This window comes from Apus apus, chromosome 12 (genome assembly GCF_020740795.1).
Source record: "Apus apus isolate bApuApu2 chromosome 12, bApuApu2.pri.cur, whole genome shotgun sequence".
In the NCBI taxonomy this organism is placed as follows: Eukaryota; Metazoa; Chordata; class Aves; order Apodiformes; family Apodidae; genus Apus; species Apus apus.
The window spans coordinates 3,364,728-3,385,613 of record NC_067293.1 but is presented as its reverse complement, the minus strand read 5'-3'; the positions used below and the strand labels follow the sequence as shown (position 1 = coordinate 3,385,613).

The 20,886-nt window shown below is 46.1% G+C and overlaps 1 protein-coding gene across 3 annotated transcripts in view; it reads left to right on the top strand.

The window, feature by feature from the left end:
* DOCK11 (dedicator of cytokinesis 11) overlaps positions 1 to 20,886 on the top strand; it is a 78,435-nt gene that overhangs the window by 18,333 nt on the left and 39,216 nt on the right. For 2 of the 3 annotated variants that reach the window (XM_051630382.1, XM_051630380.1), the window contains exons 5-23: positions 541 to 610; positions 2,759 to 2,854; positions 5,500 to 5,634; positions 7,101 to 7,278; positions 7,722 to 7,801; positions 7,941 to 8,024; positions 10,044 to 10,184; positions 12,014 to 12,223; positions 12,537 to 12,659; positions 13,615 to 13,697; positions 14,688 to 14,810; positions 14,974 to 15,050; positions 15,890 to 16,074; positions 16,166 to 16,231; positions 16,402 to 16,494; positions 16,894 to 17,017; positions 17,684 to 17,805; positions 18,247 to 18,333; positions 19,571 to 19,660. In XM_051630382.1, the coding sequence (XP_051486342.1) occupies positions 541 to 610; positions 2,759 to 2,854; positions 5,500 to 5,634; positions 7,101 to 7,278; positions 7,722 to 7,801; positions 7,941 to 8,024; positions 10,044 to 10,184; positions 12,014 to 12,223; positions 12,537 to 12,659; positions 13,615 to 13,697; positions 14,688 to 14,810; positions 14,974 to 15,050; positions 15,890 to 16,074; positions 16,166 to 16,231; positions 16,402 to 16,494; positions 16,894 to 17,017; positions 17,684 to 17,805; positions 18,247 to 18,333; positions 19,571 to 19,660 (2,167 nt within the window). The remainder of the gene's footprint in view (positions 1 to 540; positions 611 to 2,758; positions 2,855 to 5,499; positions 5,635 to 7,100; positions 7,279 to 7,721; positions 7,802 to 7,940; positions 8,025 to 10,043; positions 10,185 to 12,013; positions 12,224 to 12,536; positions 12,660 to 13,614; positions 13,698 to 14,687; positions 14,811 to 14,973; positions 15,051 to 15,889; positions 16,075 to 16,165; positions 16,232 to 16,401; positions 16,495 to 16,893; positions 17,018 to 17,683; positions 17,806 to 18,246; positions 18,334 to 19,570; positions 19,661 to 20,886) is intronic. The other variant, XM_051630381.1, reaches the window with a different exon arrangement.

Here is a 20,886-nt window from a genome sequence, read left to right as displayed (position 1 = left end):
AAATGGTGTTGGCAGTGTCTGCTCATCCTGAATCAGGAGCCTTGTTGTCCCCCTGGACTGATGTTCTCTGCATGCTAGACACAGTGTTCCCATGCTGAGCAGATCCTCTTTGTGCCCTGTCACTGAGATGTGGTGTTACAGCTCCAGTCTGGTGCTGTTCATTGCTGTTAACTCTGGCAGTGCTGGAGGTTGATGTGCTTTGAAATGCTGGGCTCTGCTGCTTCTTTAGCAGGGTGGAAGATAGACTGGCCTCCTGCATTTCTGTGTTGCATAAATGCAAGTCAGCAAAAACTCTTCAGAATCAGACAAAAGCTAATCACATACTGCTTGTGCTTAATTCCCATGAAAAGCACTCAGGAGTTAGCTTTCTCCAGCTGTCAAGGGCTGGAGATCTCTTGAAATCTATTTTCTGCAGGAGGACAGTTCTGCTGTGCTCTGTAGTCTGCAGTTTGGCTATTGCTTCTGGATCCAGCAGCAGCTGCTGGCTCAGAGGACCCTTGTTTCCTACTCATTAAAACTGACAATGTGTTGTGATTTCAGCAAATCCTTTAGGCCAGACAAGATTCCAAGCCATGTGTTTGAAATTGATGAAGACTTTGAAAAGGATGAGGTAAGGATAGGTTTGGTTTTTTTTATTACATATTCTGCACTAAGATCATAATTCAGTTCTAAGGTCATAATTCAGTCCCCAGGAATGCTTTTCTGATGAGATGCTTCCTACTGTGAAGATGGGAACAAAACGGAGACAATGATTTATTTCAAAGTGTCACAGGATAATCTCTGGAAGTCAAGGTTCTCCTACTTATATGTAAGATTAGCCCTAATATTTCTCATGGCTTTTTCACTTGAAATGCAACAGAAGAGGAAAAAGGAAGCCAATTACTAAGTAAAATTCTTCACGTCCAGAATTAAAAGTGGGCAATTTGGTTTTCAACTACCTGCTGGTATTGGGGTCCTCTTAAAAAGTGTGTCAGTCCTGTTCTGTATAGACTGTGCAAACATGCAGAGGCATTTGCCTCCTCTGGAAGGTGTCATGTTTGTGCTCCCCTGGTTCCAGGGGAGATTTACAGCCTTGGGGCTCTCCCATGGGGGTGGGTGAGCTGGGGGCTCTGACATTTGGGACATCTCAAACCTGGTGCTCGTTTTGGGTGATGCAGATGCCACGTTTCCCTCTGCATATTGTATTTGCTACAAAAGGGAGGGGGAGTGTTTTTCTGTCTCAAGTACCACGTGGAGCTTAATTCACACACATGACATTAAGAATTTTTAGTTTATGGTGGGAAGAGTTTAGCACAGCTGTTTAAAATCCACACAGCACCAAGGTGCTGCTGCTGCTGCTGAGGAGCTTACAGAGGAAAAGGGAAGTTTCTCTCTTGCAGAGCTGAAGAATTGAAGGGACTGTTTCATGCACGTTTCTTACAACTGCTGTGTGTCCCCCAGCACACCTCAGGCTTGGACTGGGATGGCTTTTTCCTAAAAGGAAATGTATTTTCAAGTTTGGCCTTAATTTTTTGGCTGTGTTGTCAGCTTACATGACAGCATTAAATTGAGCTGTTACCTCTTAATAATAATATCTGATTTGGGCTGGAGACAGAACTGTGCAGTTATCAGCAAGTCTCTAAAGAAGGCAAAAAGACAAAAATACACTATAAAAAAAAAATGATGAAGACCTTTTATGTTCTGGTCAATGTCCCAAATACTCAAAGCATGAGAAGTTGCAGAGGTTGGTTGTGGAAGAGTGTTCTGAGAGCTTTGGCAGGTATTTTGGAATTCATCTTTTTTGGCATGGCCATATCTAAAGGATTATGTTACAGTTTCCTGATGGATCTTTTGCATTAGAATTATATAATGGAAATTCAAGTATAAGAAATCTCTTGATGAAAAAACAAACAGCAAACCATCATAAAGGAGAAACCTTGGGTTGTTGTATCCAAGGAAATAAAGCATGAGACGATTTACTTTGTCATTGGAAGAGTGAAAACCTGCCCTGCAGGAGATGATATAAACCAGTCCCTTCACAGCTCGACAGACAGTCCAGATCCACCTCCACTGCTGAGTCACTGGAAGTGCCAGAGGGAGTTTTTTTCACCAGTCTGGGATCTCCTTTCCCTCCCTCCCCAGTGGAGGTCACAGTTAGGTGTGGACGGGGGAAACGTTCTCTCTTTCTGGGACCATGGGACAGGAGCAAAGATGGAAATCCCTGCTGGTGTGCCAAGAACAACCTGGTTGGGTCACTTGAAAATTTTTGTTTTGATAAATGTGAAACCAGTCAGTTACATTTCAGCTATTGAGGTTTGGTGGGTTTTGCCAAAATTGAAAATGGAGAGTGGATTTATACAAAAGGAAATTACAAAGTCAGTGTGGGGTTCTGCATTTTGCAACTTTCTAAACAGCCCGTTTTGAACATGCTCTTCTTCCCCAGGTTTTTGAAATACTGCCTAAGAACCAACATGCATTTCCTCATTGCAAAATCACCATGCAGCTCTGTCAGCACAGATGTAATCTTCCTTTTTTTAAAGGTGACCCAAGCTCAGCCTGTTGTGTCTCTTTCCTGGAAAGAGAGAATGCTGAATTTGTTTGAGATAACACTGTGTATGTAGCTGCACGTGTTGTGCCTACATTCTACGTGTTCCTGTATTGCTGTAGTCAAAACTGTATTGCTTTTCAGGGTGGACATATCCCTTGTGTCCAAAAGGAATTTTGCATGGGAGGCAGTTCACCTGATCATCTCCCTTTCTGATCTTTTGCTCTCTTCTAGGATTCCTCATCCCTGTGCTCCCAGAAGGGTGGGGTGATAAAGCAAGGCTGGCTGCACAAAGCCAATGTGAACAGCACAATCACTGTTACCATGAAGGTCAGTTTGAGCCAGCATTATGGTAATGGTGAAGGATGCAAAGTTTAGACCATGTCTCTCAAGGTGCCACTATGTCAAGATGTCAAGACCATGTCACCCAAGCAGCTGTGCAATGGGTGGGCTTGGGTTTGGGTGGGCATCTATCCCTCTTGTAGCCTACTGCAAAGTGGACTGGAAAACCCAGCCTGCTAACAGCTTTTGACCCTTTCCTCCTCAGAATAGAAGACCAATGCACTTAAAATCATGGCAGGCAAGATGAACAAAGAGGCAAAGCATGTTCTAGTAAACCAAGATTGTTTTTTGAATGAGCAGCTGAGGCCCAGAAGAGGCAAGCCATTTAATTAACTGAAACAGCTGCCCTGCAAAGGAGGCTTTCTGAATTGATAAGTTCCTTGCTGCTAGGAAATATGAATGGATGCCAGCTTTGAACTGAAATTACAAGTCTTTGTTTTAAAAGCAGGGGTGATATCACTGAGGAGGAGATGGAGTATGACTGCCCTAGAAGCAACAGCTGCTTTGTCTCCTGGTCTCTACTGTACATAATCTGGTGTGACATTGCTTAGACTGTGGAGGTTTTTAATAGTTGCAGTGCAGGGTTTTGCTGTGGCAGTGAGCTTGTCTCTTGCTCCACCACAGAGCTGCCTTGTTCTAGCAGAGAGAGAATATCAGGGGGTTATGTTCAACTGTGCAGCTGGAGGATGGCTGCAGTGAGGCTTGGTAAGGGTAGTAGCAAATCTCAAAAGACCTCAGTTGTTCTCAGACTCAGTTCAACAAATTATGCTTTCATGAGAAGTGGAATAGGACTGATCATGGGCTCATTTAAATTTGATTTTTAATATGACTACTCATGAGCTTGAAGGTGATAGAACAGGATGCTTGTTTCTTTCCTTGCTGAGACATGCTGAGCTGTTGGTACCTCACACTATTGCTAAGCATATGCAGAGTGTGTTTTGTGGAGAGTCAGCCCACGGGCAACCTGCAAAGGTTGGCAGCTACAGCTTTATTTCAGAGTAGTCTTTCCTTTGCAAAGAACTTCCCTCATGTGGCCCATCTCTCTAGCTGCCTGTTTTGCAGTGTTTGTGTGCTGCATTGCCACCATGGTGTCAGGATTTTCTCTTTCCTTCCTTCTTTCTGGCTGTCTTTCTGTCATCTCTGCCCAAATGTGCTTCCTCTGTTCCTTTGCCATCCCTCTGCCATTGTCCTGCTCACCAGCAGCATCTGTAGCCTGGTCAGAGGGCGTGTTCCCTCAGCTTTCCTAGGTTTGATAGTATTAATATCACATGATCATAGTTTTCTGACTGTTATTTCTGGCTGCAGTACTTACAAGGGGGAAAGATCACAGGGATAGTGTTTGCTGCCTGCTTCTGCATTTCCTCTTGAACAGAATTCAGAAGATGCAAATGGTTTAGCATGAAATCCCACACCCACAAGGGATATCAGCCCTGTGGTATCTAGAGGGATCTGTCATGGGTTTCTGTAGCATCTACTGCCAAAGTTTCTGAGATTGATTGAGCAAAGTGCTAAATCTGTGTTGAAGCTGGCTTAACTCTTAGCATGCCTAGATTTTCATGTATTTTTATGCTTAACATACTTTAAAAACTTAAAGCTCAACAACCCTTGAGTATCTCTACAGCTAAATGATGCCAGAGGTTAGCTTGCAGAGGGCTTGGGTTACCACTCAGAGCACAATGCTCCCTTCCAGGTTTGTGAGGAAGCAAATGGTTTTATTGAATGTTTGTGAGTGTCAGTAATGATGGGAGCAGGAAATTACCAATAGTGTCCCATCTGAGATGAAAAAGCTGTGTTTGTTCATAAATCTTCCAGACAGGCAGAACAGTGGAATTACTCACAGTGCCTTGGATTCTCCTAACACAGATATTCAGCAACTCTGAAGTGCACTCTGTGCACTTACAGACCTGTCAGCATATGATGCTACCATAGTTGCTGCCAACTTGTTCTCCAGTCCAGTTCTTATTGGCTGACAAACATGAAGGGAGATTATCTGAGAGGCTGGAGGACTTTTTTATTTTTAAATTAATGTACAGTCTTCATAAAACTCAATATGTCAAACATAGGAACACTTCTCCCAAGCTTACCACTGAGGTGAGAACTGAGCACTAAGCCAAACCCATTTCATGGTCATAGTTTTGTGTTAACAAGAAAACCCAAGGTGTTGAATGGATCAGGGTGTCTGTTGGCTTGCATTTGAGTGCTAGGAATTGCCACATGTCTGTTCCAAAGTCTTGTGGAGATTTGCTTTGTAATTCTGACTGAGGACTTTATTAAAAAGGCTCTAGAGATACCTGCTCTGGGGTGGGAGGAATCTTCAGGCAATGTGAATTTACTGTGCAGTGTTGCTTTGGGTTAAGTGAGGCTGGAGCCAGGTGAGATGTGAGCTGGAAGCCCTGAGGCTTTGCTTTAGATGGGTGAACTTATCACAAGGACATTAAAATTAAAGAAGATGTTGAAATCTTTCTTAACAAAAACATGCTCAAATGGGTGAATCTGCAACACTCTGGGGTCATTGGTGTTTATTGTTACAGTATTTTCTCAATAGCAGGAGGGCAGAGACTGAAACTGAGACTCTGGTTTGTGATGTACAGCAGAGTGAATGCTTGCATGAGTGAGACTTTCTTCTTTTGCAGGTATTTAAGAGGAGATATTTCTACTTGTCACAACTCACTGATGGCTCCTATATTCTGAATTCCTACAAAGATGAGAAAATTTCAAAAGAATCCAAAGGCTGTATCTTCTTGGATGCTTGCAATGATGTTGTTCAGGTGGGTGTGCTTCCTGCATGAGTGCATATGAGCTTGTGCACTGCTAGCTCTAAGACAGACAAGCTCTCTCAAAGTCTGTGCCAGTGAGGGCTGAAGGCATGGATTTACAGTCCAACCCAGAGCTGGTTTGCTCTGTCAGCCAGTCTGATTAAAAGGCAGGCAAGGAGTTTAGTACGAGTGCCATGCTTGAGGCTGGGGATGCAGCAAGTGGAAGAGCTGCTGTCAGAGTAAAATGGAAGCTTACATCATTGCCTCGTGCTGCATCTCTGCACTGTTCCTCTCCTTTACCTGGTTATTGTAGGTCAGGTGCCTTCCAAGACATCCCAAGGGTTGAAGCCAGTAGGTAATCTGTGTGACTTAGCCTTGGACACCTTCTTCTTCTGTTGGCTGCTCACACCAGCTCCTCGTTTCTTAAGTGATATCCCAACAGCTCCATGCAAACATGCAGCCCTTAGAGACTTATGACCTGCAAAGGGCTTCCAGTCTTCTAGGAGCAGGAATTTTTGCAGGGCTTAAACCTGGGTTTGCTTTGTAATGCTGGGAGTGAAGAGCAGCAGTGGATTTCTGCAGTGCCTTCTGCTGTTGCTGGCTCTGGAGAAGCTTCAAGCACCAAGTGTGGTGAAGCTGGTACAGAGCAGCTTCAGTTGCTCCAGTGGTTTGCTTCTTTTGCATGAGTCAGAGCTGTGTGTTTCCGTTTGTCTTTCTGAACACAGGAAGAGCAGTAGTGCACGTGCCTTGGTGATGGACAGCTTGTACTCCCCAAGTTGCACCAGGTTTGCTTTGGCTTCTCGTTGGAAAATGCTGTTTAAAGGCCAGCAGAGTTCAGAAAAGTTGCATTGAACCATTTGCTTTTAAGGTAGATGCCTCTGAGTGTCCTGGAGTGCAACATTACTTATGGTGTCAAACAAATCCAGTTCCTGGCTTCTCTGGGTAAATCTTAAAGGTCTAATGACAGAAGATGGAGCTTGCTCCTGCTCCTCAGTGCAGTGGCTGTGAGCTCAAGTTGCTCCAGGGCAGGCTTGGATTAGATAGCAGGAAAAATGTCTTCACTGAAAGGGTAATTAAGCACTGGAACAGGCTGCCCAGGGAGGTGGTTGAGTCTCCATCCCTGGAGATGTTTAAGACATATAGATGTGGTGCTTAGGAACATAGTTTAAGCATTAGACTTGGTAAGAGTTAGGTTCATGGTTAATAAGCCTTAGGTTATGATTGGATTCAATGATCTTAAAACTCTTGGCCAGCCAGAATGATTCTGGGATTCGTTGTGGCTTTCTTTCCCTCTAAGAGTAGCTGGCAACTGTGGAGCTGTGTCCTGCAAGAGAGGCTCTGTCAAGGGGGAGGCTTGCCTTGTTAGGGGATTTTTCCCTGCCATGTTACTTCAGTTCAAGACCCCTGTAGCAGCTACTGTGCTGAGCCACAGAGGAAAAATTAATACAAATCTTTCTCTTTCTTGCTTGTTTGTTCAGTGCCCCAAAATGCGCCGTTATGCGTTTGAACTCAAGACAATAGACAAGTACAGCCACTACCTGGCAGCTGAAACTGAGCAGGAGATGGAAGAGTGGCTGGTAACTCTGAGAAAGATCATTCAGAGCAATACTGAGAGTTTGGTGCAAGAGAAGAAAGATACTGTGGAATCTGTGCAAGGTCAGTTTATAAATAAACACCTACTTCATCCTTCCATCAGGATGTAAGCAGCATGCCTGGAGAAATATATACTTTTCTTTCTGGATTAAGAGCAAGAATTGTGCCTGACACACGAGAGCATGCAAAAGGGCTTAGTGTAAAGTAGGTGATAGTCTGAGGAATAAAAACAGAGAGAAACCTGACCCATTTTCTGGATGGGAAATCCCTTGCAAAATTTCAAGACTCGTGGAAAATTGGCTCCGTGCTCAAGTTCAGCTTTGGAAGGACCTAGCAGGCTGTAACAGTGCACTCTGGGTACTAGTAATGTATGGAAAAAATCTTACTCCTGAGGAATGGAAAAGTCTCCATTAACTCTGCTATTGTAAGCAAATACTGCAGGATGCTTTCTGGCATAGAAGTGCTCCTGCAGTTGTTTTGAACATCTGTTTTTGGTGTCCTTGCAGATGATGAATCAAGCACGCAGGGAAAATCAGAGAACATCCTGGAGAGCCTGGAGAGGAGCATGCATCCAGAGCTGATGAAGGTATCATTTTTGCACAGAGAGCTCTCCTAGCCCATAGCTAGTTCTGTCCACCAAGAGAGAAGAGGGGTTTTCCTATGTCTTTTACATGTGTTTTTTCTGTGTGGCCAGGCAGTAACACCAGTGCTTTCCTTTGTCCTAGTACGGAAGAGAAACGGATCAGCTGAACAAACTAAGCAGAAATGATGGAAGACAAAACCTCTTTTCTTTTGACCCAGAAGTCCAGGTAAGCATCCCCATGTTTGCCAGTGTGAGGTGGTGTTCTCTGTGTCATGCCTGCCCTGTTCTCTTGCACGGCCACAGTGTTCTCCTGCAGAGACAGAGTGTGTTTCAGCAGGCTGGAGAACAGAAGTGCAGCCCATGTCCCCATCAGTGAGAGCTGCACAAGATGGCTCTGCCCAGGGGATAGCTCAAATGAAGGGAAGACATGGAGCAGCCCCACACATGCCTCCCTCCAGCTTTCCTGGCTTCTGGGTGATGCATCGTGATGTTGCTGAGTTTGAAACCCATCATCTGGGCCCCTGGGAGGTTCTCATGGTTGCAGAGGCAGTAGTAGTGGTATTGCAAGGACACCTGCTCTGCTGCATGGGCTCGGCACAGCTGGAGTAGGGAGCAGTGCTGTTAAAGGCCATGGTAATAACTCACAGGGAGAGCCTCAATCTTCAGGAAGTTTTCAAATTTAGGGGACATAGAAACAGAAAAAGCACCCCATGCTGTTCATGCACTGGCATAGGGGGTCACTGGGTATTGGCTTTTCTTCTCTGCTTTGACATCTTTGCTGAGCTCTCTGCCAATGTCCAGGTGTGGGATTTCAGTGGAATGAGCTGCAATTTTTCACAGGGTTTTAGAGAGTTTTTCTGAGTTATTTCATAGTTTCTTGTTCTCCTTCTGGCATGCTTTGGCTTGTTCACACCTGTGAAGAGCATCATTCTGTTTTAACAAGGAAATGTAATTACTCCATAAAAGGTTTAGTTGTGCAAAGTGACCTTTTCTCTTGGCACTTCTCTAACAGGAAGAAGATAAGCATCCAGGAGGCTTTCATTTCTTGTATGAGAAGCTTTGGGAAGTTTCCTATATTCAAGTCAGATAATAAAATGGAAATATGATTCAGAGTGGAACATTTAAGATATCTTTTTTCCCCTAACCAAGTGGTTAGGCTGAATTCACTGTCCTGCCTTTATATCCAGAGCTCTTAATTCTGGTGTGGATCAGTCAGTTCTGCTCTAACACGTGCATTCAAAATCACTGTCCCAGCCAGTGCTGGGGTGTGTTTACACACTTGTGTGCCAGGAGCTAGGGAAACTGGGAGCAGGAACATACACCTGTAACGTATAGTGTGGATATTTATATTCCTCGTTGAAAGGAAATATGGGAAAGAATGGGAAGAGTTTACCAGAATTGGATTAACAATTGCAGCCTGTAATTTCTTGATGGTGAGAGATCATTGGCCTAAGCTTGGCAGGCAGGTTTCTGCAGGGGAAAGCTGTAGGACTGTGCCAGCTTGTCACCGAGAGATGTGCTGGCATTGAGGGGTGTTTGGTAGCTCTGTGTTCCCGGTACCATGATGAAGGCTGAGGGTCCTTGTCTAGCTGATGGTATTTTGCTAGTGTACATGTCTGCTCTTCAAGAAAGGTGGATGTGGAGGCACAGCCCAGGCATGGATGTTCTGGGTTAGGAAGGAGAAGATGATGATAATCAAGACTGTTTGGATTTCCCAGGTGGCCCTACAGACAGTCTTGGTTGTTTCTACCACGCTGGTTATAGCTGTGCATCTAGAAATGCCTTCCACTTGGAGATGTTTTTCATGATCCCAATGGCATGTGCCTTCTCTCTATTTCAGGCACAGTGACCAGCTCTTAAACTAGTCAAATCTTCAAAATGGAAGATGCTTTTCTGAGTGTAACGACGGCTTTTGTTCCGCTTTCTTCCCCAAGCTCTAAATGGTGTTTGGGAAGATCCCCAGGGTTACAGCAAAGCAGGAAGGAACTGAAATCATACTGAGGTTTAGTTTTCTGTGCTCTACCAACCAGATTGCTAAAAATTGATACATCCCCATGAATTCATGTCTTGAATGCATTTGTGTAACATCACCAAATGGCACTCATTTGTGAATGTATTGTACCTTTTGTACCACTTAAAAAAATATCAATTAAAAGATAGTATTGGCTGTAATGTGATCCCTTAACATTATTCAGGGGTTGGTTTTCTTTTATAATGAGACCAGATTTGTTTGTTTGCTGTCTAGAGGCTGGACTTCTCAGGGATTGAGCCAGACATCAAGCCCTTTGAGGAGAAGAGCAGCAGGCGCTTCGTGGTGTGCTGCCAGGACTTCTCCCTCAACCTCCTTGCCCAGCTCAGTGACAGGTCGGAAGGAGGACCCACTAATGTAAGGGGAGCTCTAGCATGTCCTGCTTCATCTTCTTTCTCATCCCTGCAAGTAAAAAAACGCTCAGCAGATGAATCTGGGTGGATGGAAACATCCCATTTTGCCATTGGTTCCAACAGGACCTGGGCAGGCAGTGGCTGCTGGCCCAGGGTCATTGCAGGACCTTTGGTGCCTTGGTATTTTGGGGTCCAAAGCTGTGTGTGTGGACAGGGTCTGTCCTGTCATGCCTCAGCCTGCCAGGAGCTGGGACTGCTGGGAAACCAGCAGTTCAGAAGCACAGGAAATAGGGTGTGTGTGTCTGCCACGTTCTGGGTCCCCTTGAAAATCCTGTTGGTAAAGGATTAAGCTCCATCTTCAAACCATTCACTGCTGGTTTTGATTTCATTTCCCCTAATTGCAAGGGATTTCCCTGTTCTGAAACCATCTTCTGACTCCCAGCCTTACTCTATTCACAGCCACTTTATTATATGCATTTGTTATTGTGCCAAAGTTGGGCCTTAGCCTAAAAGGTTCTTGCTCATGTTTTCTGAGCCTCTGATGTCTACAGACAGCTACTACATCTCTCCTCAGCCTTTGTTCTGCCAGGCTGAACAGACCAGGCTCCTCCAGTCTTTCAACCCAAAACACATCCCCATGATCATGTTCTGTGTTTGCTCTGGCTGGAGTCAACCCTTTATGCAAAGGTGCCAGAGCAGCAGAGGGCATCACAGGGGAGGCAGCAGCACTGACACTGCCCAGTCTCTGCTGCTGGAACCTTGTCTGAACCTGTTAAAACTGCAAAGGCTTTTTTGTCATGGTCTTTTATTGACAACTTCAAGCTAGTGCACCAGGCTTCTTCTGCTCAGTAACTTCCAGTGGATGAATGTGTTCCTGATAGCAGAGATTCTTGTTATTCCTCCTTAACCAGGCCCAGAGTCAGACCTGACCAGCACATGTTTAGTATTGATGCAGTGTCTCCAAGTTATGCTGTAACATCTCAGACACACTAATCTTATTTTCAGGCCTTTGCTTTTATCTTTACACAGACACATGCCTGCTAGGATCTTTGAATTAAAACTACATGGAATTGTTACTGCTTTGTCTTGTGCTGTCAAAGTCGATAGCTACAAAAAAGTCTGCAGATTTTGCACATGCAGTTCCTCAGCAGCCTTAGCCTTGTACCTGAGCTCAGCTGTCTGGGAGAGCTGACACCTCGAGTGTCTTCCAGAGTTGGTTCATTTTTTGGACAATAAGTGAAGTGCTCTTTAGCATGGGAACATAAACACTCTTTAAGTTGATTTCTTTCTTATTGCAAAAGATAAGACCCTGGCCCAGGTTGCCCAGGGAAGCTGTGGCTGCCCCATCCCTGGCAGTGTTGAAGGGCAGGTTGGATGGGGCTTGGAGCAGCCTGGTCTGGTGGGAGATGTCCCTGCCCGTGCAGGGGGTTGGAACTAGAGAATCTTTAAGGTTCCTTCCAACTCAAACCATTCCATGATAAACAGATCTGACTGATAGATCAGGGTCATCTTTTCTTCCTAATTTCACAGTTCACCATTTATATAAAAAACCCTATGGATTTAATTCTTTATGTTTCATTGATGACTTTAAAGTTCAAATTGACCAGATGAAATCACAAGAAGATGCAGGGAAAAAATAGTTTTATGTATTTATAAAGCAAATAAACATGGATTGTCTGTAGGAATTCTATAAAATGCTGGTGTACAAAACTGAAGCAACAAGCAGATGCAGAAGGCAAACCAACAGGGAAGGTAATGCATGTTGAGACTCTTGAGCCTGTACCATGTTTTTTTGTGTTTTTTTTTGACACATATGTTCCATCAAATTTCCAGGTTGAGCCCTTTTTCCTAAGCTTGGCATTATTTGACCTGAAAAATAATTGCAAGATTTCTGCTGACTTCCACGTGGACCTAAACCCTCCATCTGTCCGGGACATGCTGCTGGATAGCTCTGCAGCTGGAGCAGAGGGCACCAAGGGATGTTCTCCAGGAGACAGCCTCGTGCACGGGGTCCCCGAGTCTCGCCTGCGCTACATAAAACGGGTAAAGAACTGACCTTGTCTTCATTCTCTATCTCTGCTGAGGCTGTGGCTGTTCAGTAGTGTTGTGGTGTTTGCCCACTGTGTGGAAGAGTAGCAGTCAGCTTTTCTCTTGAGCTGTGGGGTTTTGGCCAGTGTCTGAAGCCAACTGCCACTTCTGTGCTCCAGCCGTGTGAGCCCCCATGGCCCATCCACAGCAGCAACCAGAGCAGGGTCTGTGTGGGTTGTGGGAAGGGAGAGTGAAATGATTGGGGCCAAACCCTGTGGTGCAGGTAGGGTATCCTGCTCTGTGACAGCCTGATCTCTATCTGCTGCAGGGGGTTTTCTCCGTGACCGACCCACACGTGGAGATGTTCCTGGTGGCCCGTGTGGAGAAGGTGCTGCAGGGCAGCATTACACACTGTGCAGAGCCCTACATGAAGAACTCGGACCCGGGGAAGGTATTGGATGGGGACATGAGAGTATCTGCTTAGTGATGCTGTCTGCTGCTGCACGGTGGGCTGAAACATGGGTTATTTCTGCTGCTCTGTAACTTCTTTCTGGCAAATACTGGTTCTTCCTCTGGTTTGCTGCTTGCGCTGTTCCCAGGCTGGCTTCAGCTGGGAGAGATTCAGTTCCTTCCCCTGTAAGGAAGCAGAGGATTTTTAGAAGGAGCCAAGAAGTTGAGGCAGGGGGACCTTTCCCTGTTACACTAAAGTGGCAGCAAGAAAGTGCTTCATCCCCAGAGAAATGAGCCCCACTGCTGCTTGGTGCTACATGCAGCACCTTGGACTGATCCCAGCTCACTCCCACTGGGAACAGCAATGGTTTTGGTAGCAGCAGAACATGGGCTTTGCACTGTTCTGCTCACCTTGCCTCTCTCTTGCCCCGTGCCGAGTGCCATGATCACATGAGGGAATTTAAGCAAGGTCAGGGAGGGGCTCTGGTGCTGCCGGCATCAGTCTCTGCATCCCAGGTAGAGCTGATGCTGAGTTGCTGCAGCCAGTCCCTGGAAAATCAATGTATGAAACACCTGGCATGTGATGGCATTCCCTTGGCACACTTTGGAAACCTGTACAGGATGAGCCAATTACAGCCAGCTTTGGAAAAGAAACTAATACCATTTGGAAAATAAGGTGTTAATACCCTGAGAGTTTAATGGAGTATCAAGCGGATTGTTCATATGACTGAGCCCATGACATGTTTGCTATTGCTCTGCAAGAGCAAAAAAAAGTGCATAGAAGTAATAAATGGTGTGAGGTGACAGACAGGGATGTCTACCAGCTGCCTCAGCAACTGTTGTGCTGTGTGCCTGGGGAGCTGTGCCGTGGGGAGTAGGGAGTTTCTTCTCTCTTTCCTCCTTTTGCCGGGCACGTGGCAGCCGTGGTGCACAGTAACCTCTCTTGTGTTTTGCAGACTGCCCAGAAGGTCCATAAGGTGGCCAAGCAGGTGTGCAGCCGTCTGGGGCAGTACAGGATGCCCTTTGGCTGGGCTGCCAGGTTAGTCCCCTTGGATTGTGCTTCAGCCAGGGTGGGATCTGCTGCGAGTTACCCGGGACACGATCCAGCCGAGTGGGAGAAGGGCCAAGGGGCTGAAGTCAGTGAAGCTGCAGCCGAGGGCAGAATCTGGCCCCAATTCCCAAGGCAGAAGGGGGGTTGGCCTGAAATGCTCTCTCTAGAATTAGAAACAAAATATTAAAAAGTAAACAGTGCTGGGAAGAGAGTAACCTTTCTGCTGACCTGTAGCTACTGCTATCGGGGCAGAACATTCCTGGGGACAAATTACACTGGCCCAGGCTACTGCAGGAATTGGTGCAGAAATTCCCTCCTGGCACCCAGCTATTGCCAGGGACAGGGTGAGTATGGAGTACCTCCTGGCTTGACAGTGGCAATCAGCTAGGGTTTGTCTCCCATCTTAGATTCTGCTTTAATTTCCATTCTTGGGAATCAAGATAGTGGAGAGAGAGTTCTTGGGAATGGAGGTAGTGATCCCATTTCCTCACTGTTCTCTTTCTGGCACTGGTAAAGTACCTCAGTGCTAACTCCCTTAAATCTTACAGCAGAGGAAGGCCTGAAGGTGAGTTCATCCCTCTGCCTCCTATTGCTCAGTTGCTCTTTGATGCTAGCAGAAGGGATGGTAATGGCATGGGGACACCAGGTGATTGTCACAGGGGGCTGGGATTTGGTGGTACACAGCTTGTGCAATATGTATTCTTGAGCTGAATTTTCCTGTGACACTTTCAAGATGGAGTTTCTGGGATGCAGTTTGCTCCTGGGAGCAAGTCACCCACTGCTTTTATATTCAAGGGCAAAGATGCCAATATTCATCCAGGGCAGAGTCCACTCTCCTGCTGTGGATTCAGGAGGAAGCTAATGTATGTCCTCAGTGGACCTCTTGCCTGACAAACTGCTTTGCAGCCTGATGTGTCAAAGACCTCAGTGTCTGCATATTTATCAGTATTTCAGAAATGTGTCTCTTCTTTTCTGCAGACCAGTGTTCAAAGACTCCCAGGGCACTCTTGATGCTGAAGGGAAATTCTCACCTCTGTACAAACAAGACAGCAGCAAACTCTCAAATGAAGATATGCTGAAGCTTTTGGCAGAGTATAAAAAGTAAGAGGCTGAGCAAGCTTTTTAATATACATTTTTAAACAGTTAAGCATAAGCATGAGATGGCATTTTCTAAAATACTCAGAGGGTAACAAAAAGCCCTGCTGATGTTTTCAGCAGCTGAGCTTTCAAGGTTCACACTCTTGTTCCTTTCTCCCTGATGCAGACCAGAGAAGACAAAACTGCAGGTCATTCCAGCCCAGTTGAATATTGTCATCAAAGACATTCCACTAGACTTCACAAGTAAGGATCTTGTGTCTTAAAATAAATGCTGGTGGCTCTAGCCTTAGGACTTGCTGCTTCTCTGGGGAATGTTGCTGGTTCATTAACAAGAGTCTGTCGGGGCTGTAGTAAGAAATGAGTAATTCAGCCCAACCACTGACTTGTAAGTCTTCCTGATGGATTCTGTGGAGGGATGTGGCTCAAGTGCAGAGGGGTTTACTTGAGGGGTACCTCTGCTTTGCAGTTTGGCTTTCACATGCTAAATCTCAAGGAAGCCACCTGCCTGTCTTCGTCTCATATAACATTTTTATTCAATACACCAGAGGGCTTCACAGTCAGTGTGATTCTTCACTTTGCAAGTAAAGGCACTGAGGCACAGGAAGGACTCAAAGAATCACACAGTGGTTGGGGTTGGAAGGGACCTCTGAAGATGGATCATCTAATCTAACCCCCTTGCTAGAGCAGGATCACCTACAGTACATCACACAGGAACACATCCAGATGGGTTTTGAGTGTCTCCAGAGAAGGAAACTCCACAACCTCTGTGGGCAGCCTGTCCCAGTGCTCTGTTACCCTCACAGTAAAGAGCCTCGTGGTGCCCATGTACCCGTCTTTCCTCAGTATTGCTAATGCAGTCAGAGACCACAGATGTTGCATGATCAAGGGGAGAAATTTCCCTTAGTAGTTTCAAGAGGAGTGGGTCAAGTCCTGCTGCCTGGTCTATATTCACAACTCTCTGATGTGAAGAGAACTGGATTCTCAAGAGCAATGGCAGAGTTTCAGACCCACCTCCTTTCTCAGAAGCTGACCTTCCCATGTTTATGGGGTGTGCACTTATCCAAGCTTTCCTTCTCTTCTAGATTGTGTCACAGCTTCTTACATTCCTATAAAGCCTTTTGAGAAGAGCTGTGAGGACATTGCAGTTGAAGTAGAGGAGCTTGTCCCAGAAGTTGCAAAATACTGTTACCCCTTCACAGTCTACAAAAACCACCTCTATGTCTACCCCTTGCATTTGAAGTATGAGAACCAGAAGGTTTTTGCAAAGGTGAGTGACCTGGAGAGCAGGCTGCAGCCAGACTCTGCATGGTCTGCTGACCTGTAGCAGTGGCTCACCATCATGTTCTCCCCCATTTCAGGCAAGGAATATTGCTGTCTGTGTTGAGTTCAGGGATTCAGATGAAGCTGATGCCAGGCCATTAAAGGTGGGTACCTGTTAATAGGGCTGCCGTTTGCTTGCTGCCATGTACTGTGTGCCAGCCAGGCTGGGCAGCACAAGAGAAAAGCACTGAACTGCCATGCTCATTGTTTTAATTTGGCTGGCTAATTTAGGGTGGCAGCAGCCCTGAATTCAGCTCTTCCTTTGTGCTTCCAGTGTATATATGGCAAACCTGGAGGCCATCTCCTGACCACCAACGCTTACGCTGCCGTGCTGCATCACAACCAGAGCCCAGAGTTCTATGATGAGGTAAAAATGGTGGGAAATAACCCATTTTTCTGGATGCTACGAAGCCAAGGGGCCTTTCAGGTTACCTCTGTTTTCCAGGGCTGGGTGAAATACGGGTAAAAATAAGCACCAGCCTTTTGCCTCCGTAGAAATGCTCAGCAAAGCCAGAGACTTTGTCAATTTTTAATGCCCGTTTGTTTTGTGCTGTCTTTACTGTCACGCTTTGTGCACTCCAATCACACACCCCCATTAATAAGTAATGTGCAAATGTGATGCAAATGTTAGCCAGGAGGTGTTTAAGATGGGTAAGAATGTCTCTTGTGTAACTGTGTGCAATGTAGCATTTGTGAAATAAAATGGAACTGAAGATATTACTCCACAATTAAAAATACAGTCTTATCTATCATGATATCATTTTAGATTAAAATTGAGCTTCCAATTCACCTCCATCAAAAGCATCATTTGCTTTTCACCTTCTATCATGTCAGCTGTGAAATTAATACAAAGGCAACATCGAAAAAACAGGACACCATTGAAACTCAAGGTATGTTCACTGCTTATGTTACTTCTGTTGGAGTCTAAGAGTCCCAGATAAAATGGATTTAGGGACGTGAAAAAATATTGGATTGAAATACTAGCCTATCTGAATTTTCTTTTTGGAGGGCAACCCAGTACAAATCATAGGCCTAAACTGGAATAAAACACAAGGTTTTTAATAGTAAAGCTCAAATTTTTGCTGTAATCTGACAGCTGTTACTGTGTGTTCTTGACTTGGGGGCTGTTGTCAGTCAAGTCACCAACAAAAACTTCATGTGTAACCAGGGCCTCAGGGGCCAATCCTGTCATCTTACACGAGGCATGTGTAAGAGATTGGGTGCACCCAGGTCCCACTGGTTGGGACCTCTCTGTTCAGTCAGTCCTCAGGTGACTGGGAGGACCTTCATCACGGTCCACAACCATGGCTCAGGCTCCGTTTCTGCCCCTCAGACCCACTCCTGATCTTGGTTGTGCCATGTGTGAATTATGTTCCCCAAGTCACCGGGTGCAACGTGCTTTAACAAGGCTGGCATGGTCGATCCCAGCCTCCTTGAAGCCACTTGCACAACTGCAAGTTTCATCTTCCCAGGGTGAGACACAGCTCTTTTTGGAGCTGGAGCTGAACATGTATCACTGTGTGTCTGCTAACTCCTGTCACTGGTTGCCTCCTCAGTGGGATACGCCTGGGCCCCGCTGCTGAAGGACGGACGGATTGTCACCCTGGAGCGGCATTTGCCGGTTTCATCCAACCTTCCACCTGGCTACCTGGGTGTTGGGGACACAGAGGCACGAAGGGTAGGAAGGCCAATCAAAATGGACTAAAATATAAAGGGAAAAGGAAAGCTGAGCTTTTGTTAACAGTGTAAGTTCTGGGCTTCTGTTGGTGCTCTGCTCAGCTGGAAAGATCCTTGCTGTAGAGCAGCCCCCAAAGCTGAAGGGAGACAGGACACTTTTAGTTGCCCTGTCTGTGGTTATCTAGGTTGCAGAGAATATGGTTGTGGCAGGGTGGACTGGCTGTTCCACATGGTGCAGAGCAGGAGTTTGGGCACGTGCTTGTGTGCCCGTTCTTGCGGGGACAACTCTGCCATGTCATGGCTGGAGGTCGCTGGTGTTTGTGTTGGGAGGAGAACCCCTTCTCCCACCCCAGCCTGTACCTTCTGACCAGGGCTCTGTCTGCACAGACCCACCTTCTCACCTCAATCTGAAACCACGTTCTTGAATGTTGTTTGTTCACAGCAGCCCAGCGTGGATGCAAAGTGGGTGGATGGAGCAAAGCCACTGTTTAAAGTCAAAATCCATTTGGACTCAACCATTTACACCCAGGTAAGTTGAGCACCTTGCACTTAAAAGAGTTGCAACAGAAATGCAGAGGAAGCAATTGCTGTGTGTCTACAACTGCTGTGCTGTAGGTGCTGTGGGCAATAGGTACCTGGGTTTGCAGAGCAGCTCTGAAATATTTCTGTAGCATCAGGTCTGGGATTACTTACAGGGCTCTGCTGCTTTGTCTGGAGGTGATGAGACAGTTGTGTGAGTGAATGAGCCTGAGGACAGGCTCATGGTTTTTTTCTTAGCTAATTGCACTGTAACTGGCAGGACCAAGGAAATGTTTGAGCTAATGAGCTGCTCGATGTTGCAAAAGAGAGAACTGGTGGAAGTGGGAGGTTTCCTCAAATATTAAACTGTTTATTAAGTTCAGGAAAAAAAGTTACCTGACAACAGCAGACACAAGAAAACAAGAGTCTTGATATCCCTTTGAAACTAGTTCAGCCTATTTTACCAAGTCCTTGTGTGTTCCACTATCTTATGGTACTGATGGACTTCCTCAAGCTTCATGTGATGCACAGGAAAGATCCCCAGCACAAGCTCAGGGTCACCTGCTGTCAGCACTGCTCATGGGGAGGTGTCCCTGGCAGGGCTGTGTCCCTTGCTGGATGCAATCACCAGCATTCACGTTGCACAGCAACTTGTTTTCAGCGTCCTCTAAACCTGTTTTAGGGTCTTACTGATTCTGTACAGCACTGGGAGGAGCACAGTAGTTCCATTCCCCACTAAATTACATTCCCAGATGCTTTTTAGGGTTAAATAAGCCAGTAATTAAATGTAACCTTGGAGGAGGAGGGAGAGGAGCCGGAAGGAGAGTCTGCCTTAAATGGACAGGAGGAGGTTGATGAGGCTGATGGTGAGACAGTCTCAAAGAGTCATATCATGGGAGAGGAGGTCTCCTGCTTCTCCAGGCCGGTGTTGAATAGGGATTTGGGCTCAGGGTGGTGCAACCACAGGAGAATTTTAACAGTGTGGGTAGTTTTGTGCTTAATCTGGAGATTAGTTGAGAGCCAGGGGATGGGCAGTGGTTGGGCATGTTGGAAAAGGCAGGGAGCAGTGCTGTAGTCCTGGGAGATGGCAGCTGGGGAGCAAGAGTGCCACTGGTAGTGACATGGGGCTTGTTAGGGATGTGGCCCACTGCCACAGGGATGTCAGCAGGGTTTCAGGTGTGAGCTGCAGAGTAGGGGCTGACTAATACTGAGGCTGCTGCATTGAACTTGCGTTTCTTTTCTTCCAGGACATGCACTTGCACAAATTCTTCCAGTACTGCCAGCTGGTTCAGGCAGGAGCTAAGGAAGTCCCAGGAGAGCTTGTGAAATACCTAAAGGTGAACAGTGCCTGTCGGTGGGCTCCAGTTGTGTTTTTACAGACCATCAGTAACTCCCCAGAGCCCTGCCCAACACGTGCTCACTGCAGCACTGGGACTGGTGCATTGTGCAGTATCCTTACTTTTCCTTACTGACATGAACGTGCTGTTCCCAACTGCCCTTCACAGCAGATAAAACAGTCAGCATCACTCTGACATGCTCATGGCAAACCCTCCTCCTGGGCTGGGCTTGCCAACCAACCCCTGCTGCCCTGGATCTGATTCCAACCTCGAATCTGCAGCACAATTCCTTGTTTTCAGGATTATCCAATCAAAACAGGATATATTTTTTTCAGGCTGAACAAGATTTGTGAGATAGTTAAATTTGACCACAAATCACCTGTGACCCAGACCCAGGTTTTTGGCAGTCACTGCAGCATGAGTAAGGGCCTCAGAGCAGGTCCAGCAAAGGCTTCTGCAGGGAATCTGTTTCTTGCCTGTTTACTGTCCTTGTTTCCTTCCATATGGCCTGGTTTTGAGAGTGCTGCTGTAGCAACAGCTTCCAGTGGTGGGGATTTATCATCACAGAGTTACTGGGTGTGTTTCAGATAACACATACACGAAACAGAAACTAGGACCAGTTTTGAAGCCAAGCGCTAAAAACAACTGGTTTTTTGTTGTGAGGATTTTGTCCCAGAGCTGGGTGCCTTGCTGCAGCCTGCAGGCAGTTTACGTGCTAACCACAAGTAAGGGCTTCTTTCCACCAATACCTCGATCATTTCAGTAATTTAAATTAATTTTCAGATTTTAGAACCTCTCATTAGGTTCGAAGGTTTCAAAACTGAAAGTGAAATGCACTGTCTTTCCTAAACTTGAATCATGAGATTCAGGCCAAAGAGGTCTAATGAGATGGATGGAGGGAGTATGCACCAAATGATTTTGACCTTCACTTAAATCCCATTTCCAAGAGCAAGCTGTGCCCTTTGGAGAAAAGTCTAGCTGCAAGTTATTGGCCATCAGATTTCCATGCTCCAAAGGCATTTCTTGAAATTGGGGACGTTGTCGCTTCAAAAAACTGTTTCAAGTGATGAGAAGAGTCGGGAGCAAAACTTCAGCCTTAAATTCTGGGTTGTTGGGGTCCAGTCATAGTATGTGACCTCTAAGGAAGTCATAGGTGCCTGGGCATATCTGATAGGAGGATTAATACCTGCCCTGGGTGATTCGTGTAGCTCCCTGCAGGCGTGCAG